This window comes from Chroicocephalus ridibundus, chromosome Z, assembly GCF_963924245.1.
Source record: "Chroicocephalus ridibundus chromosome Z, bChrRid1.1, whole genome shotgun sequence".
NCBI lineage: Eukaryota > Metazoa > Chordata > Aves > Charadriiformes > Laridae > Chroicocephalus > Chroicocephalus ridibundus.
Window position 1 is genome coordinate 61601804 of NC_086316.1, and position 27731 is coordinate 61629534.

At 36.8% G+C, this 27731-nt stretch overlaps 1 protein-coding gene across 4 annotated transcripts in view; it reads left to right on the forward strand.

The window, feature by feature from the left end:
- Window positions 1–24015, forward strand: part of TENT2 (terminal nucleotidyltransferase 2) — a 49332-nt gene extending 25317 nt beyond the window's left edge. For all 4 annotated transcript variants that reach the window (XM_063319593.1, XM_063319594.1, XM_063319595.1 and 1 more), the window contains 5 exons: window positions 3997–4040; window positions 11038–11174; window positions 17344–17435; window positions 21862–21941; window positions 23784–24015. In XM_063319593.1, the coding sequence (XP_063175663.1) occupies window positions 3997–4040; window positions 11038–11174; window positions 17344–17435; window positions 21862–21941; window positions 23784–23858 (428 nt within the window). In that variant the 3' untranslated portion in view covers window positions 23859–24015. The remainder of the gene's footprint in view (window positions 1–3996; window positions 4041–11037; window positions 11175–17343; window positions 17436–21861; window positions 21942–23783) is intronic.
- The last annotated feature ends 3716 nt before the right edge of the window (window positions 24016–27731 follow it).

The following is a 27731-nucleotide window of genomic DNA, read 5'->3' on the forward strand; positions in this document are numbered from 1 at the left end:
AATCAAACACCAGCAGGACTCTCATTTCCACACAGAAAATTCTGAAAATAAAGTGTGTTTACTCCGTTTCCTTAGTGCGGCATTTTTCTTTAACGAATGGACCTCTTCTCTGGAGGCAGAGTTACCAGCTTTAAAGGGGTAAAAATAAAAAAAAATATATCAATGTACCTGCAGGACACAGTGTAACTATAAAATAAACTCAAGCTCTAGTTAACAGAAATCTGCCTTTTAACAAAGGGAAAAGCCTAAATAACAATTTCAGTGAGTTTTGGTTTGGTGGGTTTTTTTCTGGGTTTTTTGTTACATGGTTGGTTTTGGTTTTGGGTTTTTTTTTTTTTTTTTTTTTTTTTTTTAATTTGGGAACTTCCAAGAAAATTCAAAGGGGCAACAAATGCTGTGGGTCTTTCTGCTGTCTTTCGGTGAGCAAAGGGCTGAACATGGAGGATATGTGTATGCAAGAATGCACTACCACGCGGTTAGATTTTTCCACTGATTACTGTCTTCTGTAAGGTGACAGATGTTAAAGGCCATTAGAAGTTGGGATATTTGACTGCCAGTGGAAGTGTGATTTCTTGAGACTTCAATATATTGAAACATTGAACATCTGTATGAAGCTGGAAAACTTTACCTCAGAAACTAAGGATACCTGTTGAAAATTCAAGAATCCCATGCAGTCCAGAAATGTTATTGAGGAATAAATTGAAATGAGCTTATTCCCTCCTCTATTTCTTTCTTTTGTAGAGGAAGTCCATGTTTGTGATTTTTGTAGTTTGCAATTCTTGCTTAAGAAATCATCTAGCTCAGCATGAGTTTCTTGGTTCTTTATTGGGAGATAAGTGGCTTCAGCAAGGAAGGCAAGGAACCTGTGAAGTGTATATCTTGTGGAGTAACGTGCCTGTAGAAGTATTTTCTTAATTCCTGTCAGTTTGTGTATAGACTGTATTTTGTTGCTTGTACTCATTCTACACCTTTGCTTTAATTTTTTTGTAATGTGCTGATTGTTCATGTTATTTTAATGGCAGCTGGTTGTTAACATTTTATGATCCTATCTGTGGACACATTGCATTAGACGTTCCATCTGTGAGTTTGTGTACGTTTTAATCTTTTTTCTTTTTTTTTTTTTCTTTTTAAATCAGGTAGAAACAATGTTTAGCTCCTCTGACAGTGTGTTTGGCCTGGAATGTAGATACTTGCTGTAGAGTGGGTAGCCAACTATTTATTAGTTTCAAGATCACTCTACACCCACTCTGTACTAGGGTGGAAAGCTTTCTATGATAGTTGACTCAAGCTGGTGGCTTTTCTTTTACCTGAACAGTATCTGTAGTAGAGGACCTAGGAGACTGTTTTGTGTATTTGGGATCCAGTTGGCTGGATTACTTGTGAATTCTTTGATGCCCATACTCTGTGGTCGTTGTTAATGTACGAATGAGGAAGACAGGAGGACATAAGCTAGTCTATCCAGTGAATATGTTTGGTTTTTTCTCTGCATCTACTATGATGGAATTCCATTTATTTTTTTTTGTTTCTGTGGACAGAAAACAAAATGTGGCCAAGTCTTGTCACAGCTCTGAAACCATAATGGAGGTGACTGAGTACTTCATTGTAGATCCTTAATACACACCAGGGAAAAAAAAAATCAGTCAGACAAAAAAAGTTCATTTGGCAGAGATTAAATGAACTTAAAAATACCAAAGTGATTATTAGATACAAGTTTGAAAATGTTGGGTACTACTGCATGTGAAGATTGCTATGCAAAGGTGAAGCACAAGCAGGAGAGGAGAAAATGTATGTTTACATGGTCTAGCAATTAGTGACCACCTTAACAGTGACTTGATAAGCATTTGATAGTTAGTGTTATACTTTTAATGGAAACAGGCCTTTTCACTTGGTAATTTATTCTCCAAATCTATTTTCATTGTATCCCACTTACTCTAGAGGGATGTATTGGGTGCTTTGTGCAGTCATGGATAGCAATTACTGAGCAGTGCATAAAACTAACACACAAAAGGGAAGAGAGTAAGAGTCGCAAGGAAGTATAAATGCGTAGGCTTGCCAGAGTGTTAACCTTGAAAGCATGAGGGCATTTGCTGTAGTTATCTTTGGCAGCTGCCACAGTTGTCTAGTAAAGGGAAAAAAAAGTTCAGATAGTCCTTTTCATGCAAAACTATGATCTGTCAGCTGCCTGGGAAGGGTCAGCAGTCCACAGCCCAAAAAGGAGCCTTTTACCTGTGCTTCAGCAGGCTTCTCTGATAAAAAAGGCTGAAGTGTGGCTCTGGACATGTATCTGGCACGAGCTTTTTAGAGTCTGATGTTTTATTCATGCAGATTTTAACGTTTGGGTTTTTTCCCCATTTCTGCTACATGCATGTGATGCTACTGAAAGTAGCTTGTGTCCTAGTCATAGAATTTCTAATAAAGCTTTTGTTGCTGTTACTGGCGAGGAAAAAAACAAAATAAAAGCTTGCTTTTTAATAAATACTCTCCCTGTCTTCACTAGGCAAATTTCTTTCCTTTACCACTTACTCCATTTCTATATTCTTATACTTGTGTGGATGTCTTTGGACCTAAGGTTAGTGTGGCTTGAGTTTATTTTGTAGATACATTACTGTCTTGTACATGAACTTTCCTCCAGGTAACAGGTCCAACTATCTTGTACAGTAAGAAAAAGAAAACTCATGGTGAATGCTAGTGGTAAGTGGTAACTTTTCCACTTAACTGCATCCTCTTAGTATAGCAAACAGACCCAGAAAAAATATCTTCATTGCTTGTATTGCTCAGATTTTGTTGCCTTTTATTTTAGTGTGGCAGAGAAATAGAAATTGTCCAAGATGGTGCAGAAATAAGATGCTCTTGCACATTTCTGAACACCCACAAACAAAATAAAAATATTATTAAAGCAGCTGTGATCATATTCTTAGCAGTCCTGCTAGTTAATATACTATACTCTTTGAAGATATCCTGAGCATGTTCTGAGAATTCTGCTGTTCTGATTCTTAGTCCCTATGGAAAAAGGATTCTGTAACATCTCATCCCCTGTGAGATTTTGTCTGAAGGGTGAATTAAGTCCCAAGTCAGAGTCCTGTGTGCTGAACTTAATTATCATTCTCCCTAGTGAATAATGTAGCCCAATTCTTTAAAACAAATAAATGCTGAAGATACAATGTTAAAGCTTTAGTATGAGGAGTGCTCTAACAGTTCTGTAGCTGCTCTAAGACTTGTGTGGGATGTGAATACTTCAGGATTTTTTTTTCTGTCTATCTGTAGGGCCACCTAACCTGGGAGATAAGTTGTTTTTTTTTTTTCCCCCATACTTGTATTGCGCAATAGATGTTCTCCCATCCCTGACTTTCATACAAGTTAAAATTGTTTAGTTTATGTTTGTTTGTATTGTTCATGTCTGTGTAACTTTCATAACCTGTTTGCTGTTCAGGAGACCAGCTAACAGCATTACACTGTATTTATGTATTTTATGGGGATTTTGCTAGCAATGCCTTCTAAGTGTACTGGGCATTTTATCTTTACTTTTGGAGACTCAGTGTGTAATCCTTTGCAGCTGAAGAATGTGTACTTTTGTAGTATCTGCAGACTTCTTATGCTGTGACAGTATAATATTGCATTAGATGTAGGGCGGGGGGGGAAGAGTGGCTTTTTTTTCTTTTAGGGAATATAGATTAGTTTCTTCTACTTGTGAATTAACATGAATTTTATAAGTGAAGTAGTACCCAGCTGCTGTAGAATTTTTCATGTCTTCTACAAATAGTAGTATCTTAGTAACAGCATCCCTTAGCTGAATTAACTCCTTATACTACTATATACAAAATACAGTAATAGAAGGATTTGCTGAATAACTTCTGTTTTACAAAATGCAAGAAAGTGAAGTTCTTGATAGATCTTTTTAAGATGGAATTTCAGTCCAACCCTTTGCTGTCGTTGATATGATATTGTTTCCTGTGAATTACATGAATCACAGCAATTTTAAACTTTCTTTTTTTATAGCCCTACCTGAACCCATCCTTCCATCCCTCCAAAAAAATTACCCAGTAAGTGTTTCTCATTAATTTACTACATCATATATGTGTATGAAGCTGCTTGTCTAAAATTCATGAATTCTTAAATATCTTTAATGGATTAAATTAAACACAGCCTGTAAGCCTGGTCATTGATACTCTAAACATAAGTGTGAAAAAGGTTATTTGCTGCTTTTTGTCATTTCTTTAGTGAAAACAGTCTGGTACGTATGAGAAGATTTCACACACAGTTGGAAACGAGTGCTAATGAGAGCTGCTGACCTAATTCTCTTTATGCTGGCCTGAAAATATCCCTGTGTCATCTGTAACTTTCTGATTCTTATTTCTTAATACCTTAAGTAGTGTTTTTTCCATCCAGCTGTGGTGTTTCAGTATTCCATACCTTCCCACCGCTGTTGAGTTGCCTGATATTTCTGGGTGCAGAGAGTGAAAGATACATGTTTACTAAGGAGACTTTTGAGACCTCAAAAAATTGGGCTTCAGTCCAACAAGAAAATGACTTTTGGGGGCTTTGCTGTTATATCCAGATCATACTCTGTTGATTTTCAGAGAACTCTGTGAATTGGTATGCTTTGATCCTCTGCAGAATTGGGACTGTAATTAGTGAGACTTAGTCTAAGGAAGATTATCTAGAAATAAGACCTAGCCTCCTAAATATTTGTCTGGGGACAAAAGAGCTATTGCTGAATAGTTCAATGCCATAACTGATTAACAGAAACTCCTCAGTTCCTTCCTCCTTACCTTCTCACATGTCACTTTCTAAATTTTTCTTTATCATAGTTGCCATAGTTTTATGTCCCTATCTATGTATGGTTTTTTTCACCATTGCTGATAACTGTGCTGAGGTAGTATCAGAAAGCCATTCTTTCTTTTGCATATATTTCCAATAATGCTGAAAAGGGAATATTTGATGGCGCTGTACATCAGGGAGAAAATACTGTGGTTTCAGCCATTTGGGGTAATTAGGATAATTGAGATGCAGAAGAAAGCTTTAAGCTACAGTGCACTGCAGCTTTATTTCTATTTTGTAAACCTGCTTAGGCATATCTATGCTAAATTATTATGGTCTTTATTTTTTCCTCTGACTTTTTACTTTGCTATATATACGTTCTGATTTCTTCATTGTTAGTGCTCAAAAGCATTTGAAGCTGTTTTTCATTTCTGGATGGGTTTTTGCTAAGTTTGCTGGTTATGTTTGCTTAATGCTCACATACTGTAGCATTTTAAGTTTTGTGTAGCATATAATTTAAAGAAAACAACGGGAAAAATTGATAACTTCTGACTCCTTAGAGTTGCAATAATAGAGTTGCAATAATAGAGTTGCAATAATAGAGTTGCAATAATAGAGTTGCAATAATAGAGTTGCAATAATAGAGTTGCAATAATAGAGTTGCAATAATAGAGTTGCAATAATAGAGTTGCAATAATAGAGTTGCAATAATAGAGTTGCAATAATAGAGTTGCAATAATAGAGTTGCAATAATAGAGTTGCAATAATAATGCAAACATTTATATTTATAAAGTTGAACTGTGTGAAGGACTTCAGAGCACTGTACAAATATTAATGGTTTAAATGATTAAAGCAAAAGTATACAATACCATAAGCTTACGAATCTGATGAATCTGTGCTAAATGCAAGGTTTTATCTTGTGACGTGTGACAGTGGTAAATCACTTGTAGGTTCCTGTGGCTCTAGAACAAGAATAACATTTTTTTACCCTGTTTCAATGTAGATTTGTTGTTGTTGTTAGTTATCTTGCCTCTGGAGGATGGACTAAATATTGTAGGATTGCTAATAGAATAAAAATAATATTTTATACATGCTTACTATAAAACCAAATCAAAACTATGGATTATGATTAAAAAAAAGTGCTAGAAATTTGAAAATATATTTTTTGTCTGCTGTCTCCATTAGGAGTATAATTAAGAGTTTAAAAATTGTGAAAGTTACAATTTCTGAACAGTGATATTGCAAAGACATTTCAAATGAAAATAAATACACCAAAACAGTTCTGGTCTTTTAACTTTCAGTAATAATTACAAAGCACGGGCAAATATCAGTATCCAAAGAAACCGTATATTTTGTGGTTGTAGCTGGTCAAAGCTGTGTCTCCATCCTAATACTACACATAAACACTGCTTCTCCCTTTCTGAAACAAGCCACCCTACGTACAATCTATTTCTTCCAAAATCAAATCTGCAGCTCATTCTGCAGCCTGAAAATACTTCCGTGCTTTGAAAGAAACTGCTTGTTTTAAATTGTAGGTGCTGTGTAAAAGAGACATGCTTACCTTGAGTGGCAAACAAAACACAGATTCTCTGACTCAGTATTATCTCTACTGCAGATGTGAAGGGTGAGAAGTCATGGAAAGCCACCAAATCTGCCCATGTGTTGCTATGGGGGAGTCCCCAGCTGGCACCAAGCTCTTGTGTTTTGCAACTGCTAGTTTAGAGGGTGTATGGGACCATATCAGATGTGGGGTTGGATTATGGGGCGTCCTGCCCGCCCCCCCCCCCCCCCCAGCTAGATGGGGTAGCTGAGAGTAGCCCATAAAATGTGTTGATCAGTTCTGAAGTCTATATAGAACTTGCCTCCAAGCCAGGACTTTTACAGATGAGCTCTGGAGAACCTGTGGAGGCTGAGGCCATTATGGCTTATGGTTGTTTGCCTGTGTTTGCCAAAGGTGAGCATTGCTGCAACTGGGAGTCAGAAGGGAATGTGTGCCCAAGTCTACAGTGTTCCAGAGCAGCCTGGCATATTAGCTTAAATCCAGATGGAAGTGTGTCTTCACTAGTGCTCTGGATTGTAAACTTTGTGGACTCTAGCCTGAGCACATTTTTGTTTCTGCTGGCTCAGCTTGCAAAGGGTGAGGCAGAAGATGGGATGGTGTTTACTGGAGCTCCTTCATGCATGGGCACCAGTCCTTGGACAGACATGATTTGCTTCACTCTTTGAGTTGCACTTTTTAAAAATATAAACATGAGTTAAATGTTCATTTGTAGGACTGGGGAAGGCTATTTTATATGTGCGAGTATAGATACCCACCAAAAAATGGCAAGTTACCATGCTGATGCTACCACTTAAACTTTTTTGAAGGAAGAATCTTGCACATTCAGAGTTAAACACATCATACATCGAGATATTCAAATGTAAAGATTTTTTTAATGTACGCTTGTGTTCCTTTCCAGTGTGTAAGGTGGAGTGAGAATATGTGTAAGCATTATGTAGCTTGAACATGAAGCATGTTGTTGAATGCTAGTGTTTCCTTGAGAAATCAGCCAGCCAAGGTCAAGAGTAGAGATCTGGGGAAAAAAAGGAAAAAACACCTTGGGGTATCTTGAAGTAATGGACAGATCATTTCTATTTGTTGTCAACCAGATCCTGAATTTCTTTGCCATTTCTTAAGGCGGCATAATCCAAAAACACAGCAAGCAAATTAGGGACTAGTTTTAAAAGAGGCTGAAGTTTTTTGCTCTTTAGAGTAAGTTAAGTAGGGAAAGCTTGCAGGGAACGCCTACTTGAAACTAAGCTAGTTTGAAGGATGCTTTGTAATTCTGTTTTATTACCAACCTCCCTTATGTGCAGAATCTGTAAGGTGTACCTTGTTCTGTTCATCTAGTTAATCCCTGAGTCCCTCTGGCAGGAAGAAGAGTACTGTTGTCCCTGTTTTACAATAGGTGAATGGGGGTGGGCTGAGGCTAATGGATTTTCATGGGTTGTCTGTGGAAAAGCAAAAAAGTGAGCCTAGGTACCCTGTGGCTGGTCTGACCTCTTGTTCACTGAGTACTTTGTTAAGAAATGACCTTAAACAAACTACATTGTTGTTTATTGATATATTGAATATTGGTATATCTTGAGAGAAGTTTTCATTAAATCTTCCCCACACCCAATTTTAAGCAATAATTAATTTGGTTTTACGTGTAAAACTTTCAAATCTAGTAATAGCAATTTCTTCCTTAACAAATTTTGTGCATTTCAGAAAGATAAAACACTTTTTTCTTTTCTTCTATATGTGGTGATCAGCAACTCAGTGTCCAAAAAGATAAGTTGACTAATAATATCAGAAACATATGATTAACAGTTCGCCTTAGTGTAAAAAATCTTCTTCCAGAAAAGTAGTATCAATCATGCTTTCCACTTTGTAATGCTTAGTTGTCTTTTTAAGAGTCATTTTTATAGTGGTATAACCACTAAAAGAAGTGGAGATGGGAATTATTTATACGTGTTTCTTAAACTAGGTGTCTGTGTTTTTAAATGATTAGCTGTTATAGACTGTAACTTGCATTTTTACTAGAGCACTTGTATAGAATAATATGTGTTTATTTTTTGAAGGCAATTGCCTTTCTGAGTAAGGAAGACTTTAATTTGCCTGACCTTTGTGAGGCAAGTGTATTTAATATACACTTGGAACTGCAAGTTTCATTAAATTAAACTTGCTTTTGAAAAAAAGAAATTAAACATCATAATTTTAGATTGAAGAATTGAAGGGTTTTAATCCTAATTACTAAATGAAGATTTAGAGAATTGCTTTCTAATGCAGGTTAGGAATTTTATCTCTTCTACCATAGGTGGGAGTCTTTGGAATGTGGTACACTTCCTGCTTCTCAAATTAGGAGACTTTCAGTTTTATCGCTGCTGCTTACATGACTTCTGATCAGTTGCAAACTCAGTGAAGAAAAAGAGAAACAAAATATCCTGAAAAACTCATTCATCTGGACTATGCTTCTATCATAAGCACCCTTTTCAAACTACAGATTTGTGATTTTAAAACTCTGCAAGGTTTCATAACTTCCTGTTTCGTTAACTGCTAACAAATCCTACTGAAAAAAAATCTTTGTACGAAGTAGTATTTGATATGCTGTTGCTCTTCTGTTTTTTTGAGTGTAAGCGTACACATACAGGCACAGACATACTTTTTCCTGAAAGTTTTATTACAACTATATTTGATATATTGTCTTTTGCTATAACTGTTGATTTATTTTTTTCTTACTCAAATGATGTACAAACACTAATAAAAATTATTAATTGTGATCTATATATAAAATGTAAATAAATGTACTTAAGGTCAAGATTGATAAGAAAAAGCAACACCCGCTCTAAGCTTGTAATAGTACCAAGGAAAATAGCTTACTTATAATCCTGAAAAATAATATCCCAAAGTCTAACTTTTTAGCTGCTCAGTGTGCCAGCCTCCCTGTGGTGGCAGATTTTTCTTGCAGTTGAGAAGTTCGCAGGCATTTGAACATTCAAAGCATTTAAAAAATAATCACATGTTCTCCTTTTCAAAAATGTTTGCTGCCTCCAAACACTTACTTATTAGTCTTAGTAGACATCTGTTGTAGTAATTTTATTGCATTTCTATTTTGTGTTGTTTGGAGGTCAGCAGCCCTTGTTCTCAGTCCTAACCCCACCCCCACGTCCATTTCTTCATGAGCTGTTATACTGCTGATACTAAATTTGTTATGACTCTTCTACAGTTTCCTGTGGGAATGAGCAAGGAGTAACTCTAGTACTTGTCTGATTACCTTTGGGGTTAAAACTGTGTATGCTGTATAACATAAGAACAGCTGTTCCCTCTTTAGATCTTTATATGCTGCACATCTGCTTTTTATGTCTGTCTGTCTCCGTGGTTTTGGTGTGTTCTGTTGGACTGTAAGCTGTTAAATTCTGAGCTCTGCTGACTAATAATACTTTCTATGCAAAGTTATATTGTGAAAACAAGACAAATTTTTTCATAGATAGAAGAATGGCCTTTTTTTCCCAGAAGGTGTTGTGCAGGGTTCCAGGAAGCTGTGCTAGAACCGGCAAAAGAAGACAGGAGACCCAGACTTTCCAGTCTTACTGGTTTGACTAATAACCATACTTTTCTCCAAGGAAGCGTAGCCAGCTGTGAACATGGAAATAGTATTACAGCGTATAGTGCTTCCAGTGATATTCTAGTACTATAAAGTTTGACTCATGTCTGATACTACTCTTTAAAATAACAAAGGAGTGGGAGGGGAGATACAGGAATGACTGAACAGGTTCCTAAATTTACATAGATGTATTTCTTTATGTGAATGTAAAGCTTGCTTTTGTTTTGTTCTGTTTGTTCTGTTGTGTATGTTGGGTTCATTTGCCTTAAAATACACAACATTGCTGTAAACCATAGTATTACCAGGTTTTAAACATTATTTCTCAAGCAAGAGAAAATGTGTTCTCCAGGTATTCCAGTCTCTCAGAGGAACCTACAGGATGCAATGGACACCCAAACAGTACAGCAGATCTAAACCCATCTTAATTTAGACTTGTATAGATTCCTTTCTAAGCTGACAATAGTGACTTTTGTTTGTGGCAAATCCGACCTTTTTCTTCCCCACCCCTTTTCCTCCCCCTCAAAGAAAAGCATACTTCAGCTTAAACGCTGCATTCTGTGTATTCAGGCTTTTTCTATAACTTTTTTTTTTTTAATTCTTTCAGATAGGTTGGTTAGAGGAGGTGCTGCTGCAGTCTTCAAACTCATTATGTGGGAGGATGCAGGTTCATACTACAGCCAGTGGGTTTCATATGCAATTTTAACCCCATGCTGTAGGAAAAAGAAGTCAGGCCTTCCTTTTGGAATGTTTCTATACCACAGTTACGGGAAGTTGGCAATAAGTGCATTAGCTTCACCTTCCCTATCTCAGTTAAACTGCAGGCAGCTCAGTGCAGGTTACCTTATTCAGCCTCTGCTCATGCAGTTTTACTAGCATGTAAAGCAAATCCAGTTCAGAGATTTTCTCATGTTAAAATTCTTTAGCATACAGAAGGCAAGAGATGGTCTTGGATGTTCCTGTGCAAGATGATTCTACCTGAGTTCAGGGAGAGTAACTACTAACCAACAGAGGAGCACAAGAGATGTAGTGTCTTTTGCTCTTAAGTTGTCCTTGAACAAATGATAAGCAGCTTTTTTATTGTGAAAAATATATGCACCTAGATTAAGGCTGGGTGCATGTGTATATACATGGTCTCTGATTTTTTTTTTTACAGGAATCTTTTGATCCTGCTATGCAGTTGCATCTTGTTCATCAAGCTCCACGTACCATTCCTCCTTACCACTCAAAAAATGGATCAAGCCTTGGGGATTTGCTAATAGGCTTCTTCAAATATTATGCCACAGAATTTGAGTAAGTAATGAGCTCATCTTAGTGTTTTAGAATATGCAAAACTTTGATTCCTTCTGTTCGGTATACCAACACTTAATAACACTTGAAGAGAAAGAATAGCAGTAATGCAGGAGAGGTAACTGACAGAGAGGAAAAGGGTAAAAAGATTAAAGGACAACAGGAATGCTGATAAAGAGTGTCTGACATCTTTTGCTTAACAAAGCATCTTGTCTTGTAAAATAGCTGCCAGAAGTTAGAGAGCTTTGTCCTTTAAAAATAACTGGGTTTTGTTATATTACACTATTCTAAAACTGCATATCCATATGTGAGAAAAACTTATTCTTCTTAGTTGTAGTTTAAGGTATTGATTGTGATAGAAATTATCAAACCTTAATAGCTGCGATTGTCTTCTGTCACCCCAAGTCAATGGAGGTAACTGAGCAGGTGGCTCCTTACTTTGACTATAATCTATATCAACATAGGCCACACCTAGTGAAGAATTCTCCCATATATAGTTGGTTCACTAACCTTGTTGGTTTGCTGGAATGAGTTTAATTCTGGCATCTGGACTTTTTTGTAAAAGAGAAGGAGAAGCTAAAGTTGTGAGGGCATCTGAGAACACTGTAGATTACGAACGCTTTGCCAAATTGTCACTCGAGAATTTCTTATAAAAAGTGCTTATCCATATACAATATCAAATGGTTATATTTCAATAAGCTTAAGGATCTTCTAAAGAACTTGTTGCTGAGGCAGTTTGTTCATACACGTTTCTTTCCTGTGTATGTTCATCATATCCATTTCCTGGAAGGAGAACAAAATGTATAACTGCTGGCTATTCATTATAATTTTTGAAGTGTTCATCATTTACTTCAATGTAAGAAGTAAATAATGAAATCCTTGTAAGAAAACATTGCAGGGGTGTGCACCACATGTGGAATGTTAGGCTAAATCCGTATTGCCTGTGGCAATTCATGAACTAATTGCATTTTGTGCATGCTTAAGCCTGATTCTGAGAGATTTTCATATAAAGGATTTTCCTTCAATGATCTCTGCAGGTAAGGGAATGGTCTTTTGTCCTAAAAGTTTCTCCTGAGTACCTTTCCTTTCAGCTGGCAAGGTGCTGTTTGCTAAACAGGTAAATTAGAAGACACTGCTGGGGGATATCCTCAAGTTCCTAATTATGTGGGATGCTAGATGCATCCTCAACTACTTGTCTGTATAATGAGCTGTTAATCTTCTTGTACATGAAAGTAAATATCTTTTCCACTAAGGAAGAAGTTTCTGGTTTGCCTGTGTAAACTAGCAGAGATGATCTTGCCCAAATGCAGGGAAAATACCTAATTTGACTTTTCTGGTTTGGGTGCTTGTGAACATAGTTAAGAGCAGATTTCTGCATGAGTCAGTAGCTGGTCTAGGAAGACTTTTTTTTTTTTTTGCCTGCTATTAGACATGGAGGGTATCCTAAGAAGTATGCAGACTGACAATGCTGCAATATCAGTACTTGAACTGATGGTAATCCTTGCATATTATTTTTTGTGATGAACATAAATGAGGAAAAAAATGTTACCAAGCAAAAAAACATCTGGCTTGTTTTTGCAGTGTTAAGTGTTTAAACATTTGACTGGTGATATTCTGTTTTAAAAAAAACCAAACAAACCAAGCCAAACCACACAAAAAAACCTCCAACACCACCAAAAAAACCCACCACAACAAAAAACCTGTGTTGAAAATGTTGCATAGCTGAGAAGTCATATCAGGAAATGATGCACCTAATGCAGCAATCTATATTAGTTTTAACTCTCTCTGCTACAGAAATAAAGCTTAGTCGGGTTTATTGTTTACTTGACTATCTGCGTATCCCTGACAACTGTAAATCCTGTTTGAAAGGAGGAGGGTGTATGTCTCGAAGATACTACAATTCTTTGAGTTTTGTAACTCGAAGTATAGTTTCATAAAAACTGGTAGTTGACTAGAGAAGAGAAAGCCAAGTTAATGCCCACGCTGGGGAAAAGGTGGGCAGAACATAGTGTTTAAACATTTGTGTGTGTGTGTGTGATAGCCAGCTGATGAGAACAAGTACAGTGTTGTGCTATCCGCAGTATCTGTTATTTTGCTTTGAGGTTGCTGATGGAAACAACATTATAGGTGGGAATGAGGATAAGAGTTAAATACACACAACACAGGGCTCTTTAAATTCTGCCTTTCATGGAAGAACTACTATTTTACTCCTGAATGTTTTGAATATATTCATTGCTGTAATCAATATTTTTTTCCATGTTTGCTTTCCCTGTAAAGCATTTACTGGTGTTTTTATGCACAGAAATTTCGAGATTGTATTTCAAATACTGTGACTATTAAGTTAGGTCACATTTAAATGACCTGTACCGTGCCACTGAACTTTCATTATTGAACTGTAATGCATTTGATTAAAAGATTACTAAAGAGAATATTACTTAAGTTTTCATAAAAGTGACTTTTGTAGATTCCTATTGATGGATTAAGACACCAAACTACCAGGTTTGATACACAGCATCTGTTCTGCTGAAAGAACAGTGTGCAGTTAAGAATTATCAGACCATGTGTGAAGATCACCATTTTGGACAGAATGAGTCATTGCCACCACCTGCCTGGAATGCTTAACTGATTCAGCTCTCTTACATGTATTGGTCAGGAAGATGAAGGGAAGATGGGGATACGTTGTTTTAAACTTCCCCCTTGGTCTGGCAAAAGCCAGTAGGTATTTCAGTTAAAGTCTGTGGTTTTAATTTACTTAATGTTGTGAATAATATGTAAAGGCAGGATGGGCACAAAGGAAGAAACAGGAGTGGCGCGAAGGAAGAAACAGGAACCTTGCAGCTGTGCAGCCATGAATAAGTTTATCTCCTTGTGCTGTGTTCTTTTCCCTTATGCTTTTAATCTGCTTTGTTTAGTTAGACTATAAGATCTTGCAGAAAATTGCCGATTACCATGTGTTTATACAGTGCACATTCCACAGACCTACTCTGGGATTTTTGGTGTGTCCGTAGGAAGTAATTTTTGTCCCCCTTTATAAGTTACCAGAAATGTGATTGGAAATTGCCGCATATATTGGACTTACACACTACATATGGCAAAGCTTGATTTGCCGACATGGTTGTATAATTAGCTTGCCATAAGAGTTCAAGTCTGCGTAATGTTTTGTATGAGACAGCTGGCTAAAAGTATGCTTTTAACTTTGTTTTAAGTATTTCAAATTGTCAAGGGTCTGCTGATCACACAGTGAATGTGATCAAGTAAAAAATGTATGGAGGTGTTCTCAAAAGAAAGCATTTGGAAACTGGTCCATGTTTACCAGGCCCTCTGGAGAGAGTGTCTGGTTTCATTCCTGCAGCTCTGAGTGAAGGCAGCAGGTTTTCACTTGGCTATCTCTTTACAAAGCAAGACCTTGACGCATGGCCTTGCTCCCCTGAAGCTACTGCTAGGGAACCTACAGACTGTCCTTTGCGACTGTACTTCTCTTAAATTTATTGGTTCAAGTTATATAACAGTTGTTTAAGATAATTCATGGATTCAGTTGTATTTCATGGACAAGATAAAAGATTGGTTACACTATCATGGCAAAATGTAAAATACAGTTGCTCATGGCTCTCTTCAGGGTAGAATTGCTCAGGGAATAAAGGGATCATTTTTTAATAGTATGTTGAATTAAATATGCTTGTAATTTGTACCCATCTTAGTGTGTTTATGCAAGTGGCTTTGGTTTATAAGAACGCTCTAGAGAAGATAAGCTTTTTAATCCATTTGTGGAGTATTCATACACACTTAGATGTGGAAATGCCTGGTCATCGTCTTCCACATTCTTGCCTTCTCCATGAGGAGCACATAACCTAATGCGGGCAGTGACACCAGAAACAACTGATAATTGAAATAGCTGTTTAAATGGTTATTCTTAGCTTATGGATTGAAAGTGTATATACAGAGAATATTTGCTTTGTGTTGGCAATAATGAAGTTACTGTGTGCAAGCCAAAACTGTTAAAATTGATACACAAATCATTTGCTATCGGTAATTCATTTCTAATTCAGGCTGATTTTGGTATCAAGGCAGGGTAAGTGAAGGTTTAATTAGACTATTAGATAAAACAGTTGTTTTCAAGTTTAAATAAAAAGCTGTTTAAATAGCTAGAAATGTCACCTTTTTTGTTGTTTTTTGCAAAACCAGTGTATTATAAATGCATTTATTTTTTGCTGAGGAATGAAGCCAAGTATAACCTAGAGAAAAAAAAAAAGTCAAGAGAAGAATTACATGTTTGAAGTGAAAGAGTAGAGCCTGGTTTAACCAAACACAGATCAAATACTTTGTTGTGTGATTTATTTTTTTTCAACTCTGGCCTAGTTCTCTCTGATTTTTAAATCAACTTTCAGAAAAAGCAGAAGAGTGGAACTGTCAGCTTCTGCTCATGACCAGTGTTCCAGAGCTGCAGTTGAAGCTTCTTTGATGCTCTAGTCACTTCTTCTCTTTTGCCTTTTTGTGTTTGGTTTGGTTTTGTGTTTTTTCATCAATTCATCTGAATTTCTTGATAAGCTGTGTTAATAGTAGTTTATTAAAAAGACATGACAGGAAATTATTTGGTGCTTCACAATATCTCTAATTCTTGCAAAAGTAGCCTGCTATGGGAATTAAGGAGAGGGAGAGTGATGGGTTAGAAGTAACGCTTTAGTTTGCGTTGAATGCTAGAAATCATCATCACCTGTAGTAATTTTCTAAAGAGCATATCAAGAGAAGTCTAAATATACACAGCAGTGAACAAGGTGAACAAGTAATCTGAGGTATCCTAAATTATGGTTCATATGCTGTGTCCTGCCCTTTTTTGAAATAGGCCCTATTCATATTCTTAAATAGAAGAATAACATATGTGTTCTGTGGAAGTATAGTTATTCAAACAGATCACTTTGATAAGTGGTTTTAATCATGGGTTATATCCAAGGTGATTTGTAGAATTACAGGCACGGATTTTTAGCTGGTGTAAATTGTCTTATCACCACTGGCTTAATGGGGTTGTGACAGCTGATCTGTGGCCTAGGGAGCACAGAGTTATTCCAAATTTAACTGATGAATTATAATTGTATTTTGATTTACAGTTGATATTTACAGATTTACTGCAGGTGGCTGGTGCACCCAGCCAAGCTCCTCTCTTTGCATTATGTCAAAAGATTGATTCAGTCGGGAGATCACGTCAGGTGTACATAACACCAGTAGAGCTAGCAGCACCCAGCTGTTCCTAAGCCGCATTTAATCAGGGCATATGGTGATGCATTGTTGGTGATCCAGGCGTTTTGCTGATGTGGTAGTTCCCTGGTTTAGTTAAGAGCATCTGAAAACTGGCTGGGTAGGTGAGAACACAAAACTGCAAGTGGTTGCTTTGGCTTCCATCACGTTTGGCATATTGTTGTGCCCAGCATCATAGAAGATCATAAAGATGCTTGGCACATTGTAAAGATTGCCCTATAAACTGCCTGCTGTTCCTGTTTCAGTGTGGTCATTCCCTATGGTTTTGTTGTTACAAAATTGCGTGCAGAAAGCAGTAGGATATCTTCAGATGCATATTTATGTTGTTGTTCTGTTGTTACACTTGTAGAGATCTAAAATTCAGCATATGCAAAGTGTTAGTGCTTTCTAATAATAGGTTCCTTACACCAGGAACGCTGACCTGTAAGCACGCTATCTTTATATATCTTTATAGTGTTGAATATTTTTTATAATAGAATGTAGTACATGACTTCATCTGTACTTGAACTCCTTACATGCCTTTTCTCCCCACAGAAAATTCTGAAAGATAGATTTGAGGCTATAATTTCTTTTGAATTTAGAAATAAATGTAGGTGTCCATATTCAAGTTGACATTGTTTTTTGAAAAAATTATGCTTTTGTGAGTATACATTACTCGTGGATACATGAAATGTTCTGTTTTGCAGATGTTTTCATAAATAAACTTGTGTTTGTGGAAAATTTTTTTATTGTTTCCTACCCATCATTCCTTACTCTTGTGAATTACGAAGATTAGACTGTTACACTAAATTACTCATGATTAAAAAGTACTGTGTTATCCAGGCTTATGACATAGCAATTCTACAATTTTTTAATGTAAACTGATACTATTCATATAGAATCAAGAGCTAAAAATTTTGCAAATTGTTTTTCTTTTTCCTAGTTGGAGCCACCAGATGATTTCAGTTCGTGAGGCCAGAGCTATTCCAAGACCTGATGGTACTGAATGGAGAAACAAATTTATTTGTGTAGAAGGTAAAATGTAAAGCTGCAGTATCATTTTTAACTGTTTAAAGACACCAAATACACAAATCTGTGAATCAGACATTGTGTTTTAATAATGGAGACATGTAATATATTTATGTAGAAACTCAAGTTTAACCAGTGTAAATAGTTTTGGAAACAGTCCTGCCAAAAACATTTGAGAAGGAAGCTTTAAGTCCGATAGTGTTTAAAAATAGTTCTCCTGACCTTTTCTTCAAGAGCACTCATTGCCCTGTTACTTTTGGAACAGGGATTAGGACTTTGACAAGGAATGGCTTTTATGACAGTAGCGTGTGTTTTCCTGCTCTGCAGAAATAGTCATCAGTTTTGCCACGATTGAGCTTCTGAAAAGACACAGCAGGCACACACTCAGATTCCTCTCTAAGAATATTCTTTATTCTAGAAATGTTCTGGCCTCCCAAGTCCTAGCAGTGACTACGTTATGCATATGTCAGTCCCCTTGTGGCTACTATTTTTGGCTCGCTCGTGCGAGTTTCTGCAGAGACTGCGTGATCCCCTGCAGAATTGGAGGGTAAACCCAGGCTACCTTTTGGAGTGGCAGGTCTCAGCCGCCTTAGTGCAGGCTGAACTGGGCAAAAGCAGTATACAGACGGCTTCTTTCATGTGCTCGTGATGCCTTTCAGCTGTCATGGGAAATATACATGGAACTGAATAGATAGCATGCATAGGAGATATGAAGCTTGGATAAGGGAAAGAGAAGATAACAGCCCAAGAGAAGGATTGAGGTGTTAGGAGAAAGTAAAGGGAAGCAGGGAAGGACCTAAGAGGTGCTGTCTAACTGGAAACAGTTAACACAAAGAGATAAGAAAGGGAAGTGGGAATCGGAATGCATTAGGTGAAGGGGAACTGATTGGACAAGGGACCTTGGATAAGGAACCGAAGTGGACTGGGAGCAGCATTAGAAGTAGGTGGTTTAGGACACTGGGGTGAAGAGGGAAGGTTTGAAATCAGAGAGGTGGCCTGGTCCCTGTCTGTAAATAAATGCAGGCTGTTAGGATCAGTATATCAAGGGTTGACGTTTTAGGATGAAAGAGGAACAGAACTTGGACAGGAGCCAAACGGTATGGAAAGAGTTTTTAGAGACTGGGAGAGTTTTGCTGGGGGAGAGTGGGGATAAGGCAGAAGTCCTGTGGCTGGAACAGACATCCCTCAAGATTGCTGGGGGTGGGAGTGCACCCATGTGTGTGCGCACATAAGTGTGCATGTAACTTCCTGCATTTGTGCTGCTCTGTGCAGACAGTAGTTACCTGCTGGTGGTAGGTAATGTGGCCTGGAGCTCACCAATTTGGCCATAATTGTACGGACAGCAGCCTGAAGCCACATGATGGGATTCCTGTTCTTTCTTCTGGGGGGAAAAATCAACTACCAATCATAGGGGGAAAAAATACTCTGAAAAGGCAGCTGCGTGCTTGACTCTGCAGTCTCAGAGTTGAGAAATGTGAGAATTAGAGTATCTGCACAGCTGAAATGATAAGGGATATCACAGTGCAGGCATGGCTCTGGTCTGAACGTGGGAGGAGGGAATGCTGGGCAGCTGTGTCTGCTGCTGTCACATGATGCTGATCTGCTGTGTGGCGGGGGGGTTGTGTGTTTCAAGCTCTCAGGTTTTTTTTATGGCATTACAAAATGGTTGAGTAATTAGGTTTTCTTTCTGTCAGATTGGAAAATAGAATATCAGCATACAAAATAGGCGTTTTAGAATGTGTATTAAATGGGCTTGATTACATACAACTTTTCCTTAAGAGTGTGTCTTGCATTTGCACTGTTAAAAAACCCCAAATTATCTATAGGTGGCACATCCGATTCCTTCCTGTTACAATGTGCTTCAGGACTTCATTAAGAGTCTCACTTACCAAGTTTTTGCTTCTAAGTGGAAGGGAAAAATTAAATTTCCTATTTCAACTCAAAGTAGGCTTCATCTGTATAACAGCTGTTAAGATGAACTAGTTTAACAACTTATGCAGATAGACTTCTTTGTACTTTGAGAAGAAGCTTTTAAAAGCTAGCTAAACATGTCAACGTATTCTGGTTTTGTCAGATTTTCCAGTTAGCAGACTAAAATTTCAGTAATCGGTGTTATTGCAGGTATTTCTTAATATTTTAAATATATTTGTTGATAAATTACACAAGTCTATGCCAGCAAGTTGCCATAATTCTGCATGTAGCACTGTATTTAAGCTTGCTCAAAGAAAAACCTGTGTTCTGTTTTAATTTCTATTGCACTTAAGACTGATTCTCAGTCTTTCTGCTGTTAGAGAAACAAATACAGTGGAGATGCTCTTTTCAGACAATTTAAAATCTGGCAGGCTATTACCATTATGGGAATACAGAGAACACTGCTTTTAGCTAACATTTGTGAACATTCCCGGTTGGAATTCTAAATTGCTAGCAACTATTCCGGTTTCAGTTTAAATTTTCTCTATGTCAAATAATATCATACACTCTACTAGTGAAAAAGACAGCTTGGAAAAGCTAGAAACATGGCAATTTTGTGAGACGATTACATTGATAATCATTTAGGGAACGCCATCAGAAGCCATCTAAGCTGCACCTGATTCATGCTTCTACTTCTAAATCTTTTAGATCCACATCCTAAAAATAATTCTAAAAATAATTTCTCAGGGTTTGGTTGCAGAAGTTCTGAAGTTTTTTGATTTCTTGTGTTTTCATTTGGAAAGACGATCGTCTTTAGCCTTTCCCTCAAGCATCAGTGTTGAAGTTGTATTACTTTTTTTCTTTTAATATTCTTATCTCTGTGTGTGAAGAAAATAACTTGTGATGGGCTCGCACTGTCTTAATGGTTAGAAAATGTAGTGGTGTAAATAGTAGCTGATTGCAAAATTATTCTTGCTGCACTACAGGGAGTGAGTTTGTCTTTTGACAGTCAGTAAGTATGCAGGAAGAATAAAGGGAAGATGTGAGTCAGCTTTTGTGACTAGAGTACCTTTTTTCCTGCTGACAGTTTCAGAATATTGTACAGGTTTGCTCTTGTTGGTTTAAAAAATATACATCTCTTGATTCAACATAAAGTACGTAAAGGTTCTAGCATTAAAGAAACAGTTAACATCATGTTTAAGACACACAAAAGAAATGTGGTAATGCTTCACATGGTAAGGGACATAGAATTCTTAGTAGCAGTAGGCCACTGTGTCAAATCATAAGACTTACTTTAGATGACTATATACCTTTTTTATTTGATCGCTAGTTTTTTGTTCTGATCTAAATTAACGATGCATTCTAAAGTAAAATAAATCTTCCTGTTAATGCCCACTGAAAACTTGGTAGGTAGTTTGAAGAGAAACCTTTTGGAAACCTCTGAAATACAACATCTAGTCCATGAAACAATTTCTTTGTGAATTTAAATAGCTTGCAGAAATAAAAATGCAGTGCCATGGAACATGTTCCAAATCTGGAGTCTCAGTCTCCATAATGGCAGAGTCCTTTTGATGTCTTTTTAATGCTTTATTTTACTATATGTCCCTATCTGAATAAAAGCAATTCATAACCAACAAACAAAAAAACCTACGTGATCTAGGAAATACTTCTGTGGTTCTGTGGCCCTTAAGGACTTTCATGCGTTCTGCAAGTGTGAAATGTACCATCTTACTTAAGCAGTTCTCTAGTAAGGCAAAAAAGACTATAAAATCTGGTTTGTAGTGCATTGTAATGCATTGTCTCTGCATCATAATTTTTTATCTATTGCTTTAATGCTGGCAACCCTATCAGCATCAAGGAGCACTTTTTTAATCCTTCAATTAAAAACCAAAAAGTTCCAAAGTATTAATTATGTTATCAAAACCAAAGGGAAAACATCATGTGAATTTGTAGTCTGTTAGAAGATGGAAGCCCCAGATTGTTAACTTATGAATAGGCATTGTAGAATACGTATGAACTGATGAAATATATTTTTACAGCAGTGGATACATCTTATATAAAAAGTTATAGAAAATATTTTACTATACTCCATGTATTTCACTGAGAAGCTGTTGAGTGAGATGAATCTAAAGTGAACAGTTCCAAGAGTCACATGTGTAGGAAGTTTCAAAAGATTTAATGTGCAAAATCATATTCTGATATGTCATCACAGACTATTAAGCAGTAGCAAATAATTACTGATGCATAAATTCAGCACAATCAGAGTGTGCTTCAATAGGTATAATAACCTGCCTTTATTATGGATTACAAACTGTTAGACCATTTGGGGCCTTTTTTTTTTTGATGAATGTTATGAAAAAATAAAGATTGAGAAGCAAAGTGGAATCACGCACTCAAAACACTCTTGGGAAGCAATGATATGTTGACTCTTCTAGGTTTTATCTGGTGACTTGCTCAGTGAAGACAGCCTAGCTCTAAGGGGTTTTTTTGACATTTTTAATGTTTGTGTTTGGTCTTGCAGAGCCCTTTGACGGGACAAACACGGCTAGAGCTGTACATGAGAAACAGAAGTTTGATATTATCAAAGGTGAATTTCTGAAGGTAAAAAATACATTTAATTTAATTTTTCTAGTCACTTTGGTTTTCAAGATAGTTATACAAATGCTAGTCATTGAACCTGCCTGTTTCTGATGTTTGTGTTATGAATATTTTTATGCTTTCTACTATATAAATAATAGAAATGTATTGTTTTAAAAAATGTGGAAAATTATTTACTAAGAATAACTAAGTCTGTTTAGTAAGAGTAATTAATGTCTGCCATTTAGCATAACGCTTAAGTTTAAATGGATACTTGAAATAGTAAACCCTTTGTCTTAGATTTTCTTGTGTGCGTAAAGTTCTAGTGATAGCTAATAGCTTTAGAATTACAACTTTATCTTCATTCATTATTTCTTCTTACATTAATTTGACTAGTAATAAACAATGTTTTATACTTCCTATCCCTTTTCTTTTCGTAAATATCACCACCAGTGGTTTTCTACTGGTTTTTGACAACTGAATTACACTGGTACTTTGCTTTAGGGAGACCACACTCATAATTTTAGAACATGAGAAGTTCAAACTGGAGCTTTCACGGTTGCAGTCAGTGGAGAAGGCAAGGGCACTTTGAAGCAAGCAAGATTTAGGCCTTGGTACCAGCTCTCTTACATTTGTCTGCTATCACAGGCATTGCATTGCCCCAGTTCTCGTGTTGTGAGATCTCTGACTATTCATAATGTAGTTATCACTAGACATTAGCGCGCAGAACTGGCTTCCAGCTTTAACCAGTTAGACTCCCCTGTTATGCTGTCATTGGAGGCTCCTGTTTACTCCAGTTAATCAAGTCCCTAAATATCTTGAGAGCTTCTCCAGCAAGAAGGAAATCAATGCCAGATACTTGTAAAAAAGCAAATGCTATAAGGTGTTGCCTTAGGCAGAAAAGGATAACTTTTTTGCTTTATAATTCTGTCAGAAATGTTAGTTTCCTTCCATTTAACCGTGTTAGCATACAAAATACTGAACTGTTCACATACTTTCACGTAAAATATTTGATTTTGTGAATCTGCTAATGCAGCGGTTTACAAAGTAGTCCGGGCTCTGTCACTGTTGTGTGAAATCAGGGTGAACTTCTCTTTTCAGAGTTTTCAATTAAAACATTGGTTTCAAACCTATGTGGTTTTCTGAAAAATGTAAAAGCAGCTGTTTGATCCTAGCCATCTGGAAGCCTATATACTAGAGTGTTATGGCCCTAAAGAAATTTCCTCTTTACTTGGAACCATAAGGAATGACAGTTGCTTAAAACTGCAAGTATTTATTAATATCTTGCACTTTTTTTTTAAGAAGCCTAAGGAATCTGTTTATCTCATAGCCTTTTGAGAGATTATTCTTCCTGTGGTTTTCATTACACATTGTGGTTTAAATGTGTTGCATGTAAAAATAGGGGGGTCACTGCAGTTACTTGCAGGTTCATGGCCTGACAGATGTGTCCTGGAATTCACACTAGAATACAGAAGAAAATGGAAATAACCTATTTTAAAGACACAGTTAAGTTCTGGGAATGTCAGAGCGTAACATTGTATATAAGGAACTCTTGACATGTGTGAATTCAAGCCAATTATTTTGCAGTCAGAATATCAATGTAGTGCTTAAATAATGTTAACATCTCAGTTTCCACAAATCACTGTCTTCTTGAAAGGCTGTACCTTCCTCAATATTTCATTGCATTTTGTGTAGTTTTTGGATTTTTTCTTCCCTTAAAAAAAACCAAAACAAAGCCAAATGCCTCTCTTTTCAAGAAGGGGAAAAAATAGTCAACCTTATCTTTGTGGGTCTGTGAGGCTTACTGCTGACAACGATATATAAGTATTACTGACAAAAAAAAATAAATGGTACTTTTTCCCCCAGTCTTGGCAGATATTAGAAGACAAGAAAGACCTGAACTGTATATTACCTTTAAGACCAACAATACATAAAAGATAATCAGCTTCTTTCACTTCCTTCTTATTGGATCCTGCTGAAATAAAGAACGGTATCAAAATCAAGAGGCAGTTACCACAGGTTTTTTAATGATCTGTTTTTCTCTGTAAACTTTTGTTAATGAAATGTTTATAATAAAGATTGTGTATTTTATTATTGATATTTGTTAATAAAGCTGTTCATTCAAAGATGTTTTCTGAAGAATCTGAAACGACAAGAATAAATCCATTTTAAGGAAAGTATGGGGATATACTGACTTGTTGTTTCCAAAATCTGTGTAATCGTTACTTCAGACACATTTAACCATCAAATAAAGACATTCAGAGCTAAACATTGTGCATGTTTGTCTATATCCTTAAAGCATTGCTCACAGTACCCACTTCTTGATGAACATACAGCCCGTGCTTTACATCTCCTTAATTGCAGTAAGCACTTTTGCTCAACTGGGCACTTTCCAGTTTTATTTCCCTTTTCCATGGAACAACAAGCAACAATTTATGAAAATTAAGCTAGATTATTGTTGGTAGTGTTCTAGATATCAAGAACTGTAATCTAAACTGGAATTTTCAAGGAACAGTTTTACTACAAAGATGATGAAATAAAAAAGGACAAATCAATATAAATAAATGCTTCATATTGATAGGGAGTAGGCAGCTTCCTTTTACATATTTGAAGCAGTAGTGATACCTGCTTTGGCGGGAGAAAAAGGGGGGAGGTGTGAAGAAAATGAAAAAAAGAAAAACCCCAAACACCCCACAACCCAACCACTGCTACAATGATAAGCTGGACTTCTGTTTTGATTATGTGCAAATATTTGTAAATTGGTCAGCTACTGTAAATTAAATAAGTAACCTTGAAAATTCCAGCTTTTCCAATACAAAGTTGTGAACCCTCTTTTAGACCTGCTGTAGCACAATTTGTGCCTCTCCTGTATTTGTTATTGAAGACCAATTCATTGTTAAAACTGTACTTAACATTAATGTCAAATTAATATTCTCATTTTTTTAAGTTTAATATTTCGTATGGTGTTCAGTGGAATAAAGTTTATATATGCAAGATAAAGCTTATTTTTCCAGTTTATGTTACTTTGTACTGCATATTTGAAATATTCCATAGAATTAAGCAGAAAAGGAAATGCCCCGTAAAGGTAAGGCCCCTGTTGCAAATCATGAACTTCTACATGGCTATTCTGCCCTGCATCTGTGTACAGGTAACAGTTTAAACTACTGCTGTTTCTAACGAGATTGTGAAAGCCCTTATAACTGTGCAAAATAACAAGCATTATCTCTTCTGGGGCAAACTTCTAATTCATTTTAAGTTTTACAGTTTAGAAGCTCTAGAAACTGTAAACTGTTTGCCTGCTGCGAGGTTACTTAACTGCACACTTCATCATGATCTAGTCTATGTAAGAGTTTGGCTTGCTTCTTAAAACAGCATCCTTCTGCAATTTTAAGTCTTGCAGTTTTAATCCAACTACAGCAATATACTAAAATGTTCTCCCTCCATGCGTACATTCCCCCTCACTGCCCATCCTCTTTATAAAAAGGTGGTAGACTTGGTCCCAGTAAAATATTCACTTTGACCTGCTTTATGTAAAATGAAAGCACAACTTTTGCTGTTGCTTCCATGTTGACAGCATCCAGGATGCTGTCTGGATCCAAAGATGCCTTAGTAGCCCCAGATAGGTTCTGGGGAGAGAAGGCGGCTTCTCTTTTTCCTGTGTTTGTTTGGTTTGGTTTGGTTTTTGTTTTTAAAGGTGCTGGCTATCTGTCTGGAAAATGTATAACTTTCCCACCATAGGATAACTAGGAAGGGACATGTGTATTCAAACTTGGCAAAAATGTATTTCAAATGAGCTGGACGTGAGGCACAAAACTTCATGCATGTCTAGCTCTTAAGAGTTTGCCCTGCATCACCTAAGGTGTCAACATATCTCACACCTTAAATTACTGCCTTAGGTATGAGGCTGCTTCAATTAAAAAAATTGTGGTACCTCCATGCAACTCCATAAACATAGACCCAGCAACTCAGTGGTCTTTTTAATACAAGCAAAGATCTGTAGCCATAATGGCCTGTTCCTTTCAAAAGAATATTTTTCCTTTTTTTTTTTTTTTTTTTCCCTCAAGCTTATGTACTTCTGATAAGCTACATCTATAATCAGAAATTTAAAGTCTACGTGGTAGTTTTCCCTGACTGTTTGGGGACAAGCCTGTTTGTCACATCCTCTCTAACAATGGGCAACTCCCCAGTAGTTTACTGCGTTGGCTAAGCAAGGTGCAACGTGGTGTAGCTTGGTTTTAGCTCATAGTGAAAGAAGCTAGTGGGTAATCTCGCAAGAGCATGGGAAGTGTCAGCGCTCTCACAGACTGAAAAATAATCTGCGAGGTTTGGAAAACAAATTTCACCAGATACCATGTTATATTATTCTCCTTTCAAGGCAAACAAGAGCAGCACCGTCTTCCATGGAAGTGCCGGACAATCGGAACGATGCTGAGCGAACATCATGGTATTTGTTAAATGGTGAGCTGCAACTTTCATCAGAAAACTTCAGATAAAATACCACAAAATGAATGGTTTGGGAAGAGCAAGTAGGAGCTGAACTTTAACTAACTTTCGATTCAGTTCTGTGTAGTCTGGGGTTGTTCAGCGGTTTAATGACCTGGAGTTTCATCTACTCTGGGCAGGTATCCAGAGCCAGAAATCCACTAATGGCTATCATAAATCTTAATGTTAGCGTGAAGTTTTCCCCTCTCCTCAACTTCAAAATTAAAACCTTCAGACACCTATCCCTTGGCATACGGTCTAGCAGGAATAGTTTTTCTGCAAGACCTTTGGTAAAAAGTGGTTTTCACAGCTGACCAAGGTTTCAGTGTGCGTGCAAGATGCAAGCTTCTCTGAGGCTTCTTACTGCTGTGAAATAAACATGCTTTAGTTCAGCTCTGTTTGTTATTTTAGGACTAGTTTTGACTACTCATTTTGGCATTGGGTTTGCCTGTCGTGTCTCACCTTATATAATATCAGGAACTGCTAGTATCTTGTCTAGGATTTTAGGAACTCTCTTTAGTCTTCTAGCAGTGTGTTGCATGGGAGAACCAAACGTTAGGGAGAGCTTCCCATTCATAACAGTAGTGCCAGAACTGGTATAGGCTGTATACTGTGTAAACCTGAAGTTTCTCTTCTGGTTCTCTTGCTCTGACTTCTAAAATGTGATTGTGCAAGTGTACTGTCTGTACCTTAAGCTCTGACAGTATGAAAAGTTATTTTTAATAAATCCTTTTCAAAGAATTCAATATAAACCAACTTTAAGGCTCAAATTGAAGGGTGGCATGGTTATTTGGGAGAAATGGGCAGCCATGATAAAAGGATGTAAGAAGATTTGTAGATAACGTGAAGTTAGCGCTTGTCAACACCATCCCAAACGCTTATTTGGAACCAATGCTTTACTTGATTCACAGTGTATTTGGTGTTAAATTTAAGTCCACCAGAGAATGTTGCTCTTGATTCAATGGACTCTACTTGCTCTGAGTTATCTCACGTGTCTTTTGTAGTGTTTATTTTTGTTAGGTTTGTCTTGTTTTCTCTAATCCTTGTGTGTTTTGATGGAAGTCTTACCCTCATTGATTTTACAGAGTATGATGCTTGTAGGAAGAGCATGGAAGAATATGCTATTTTGGTCAACTTACAGGTCGAATTAAGTTGTGAGAAGTACAGAAAGGAGAGCACTGGGTCTGGAAATAATTTGAAGGCATTCTGCTATAAGGGTGCTTACCTTCTTACTGTGCTGAAGACTGAATCAAAGCTCATGCAATATATGTGTCCTTCGTATATAAGCATTTCTAGAAGATTGTAATGCTCTTCCAAGTGTAAAGAATGTGA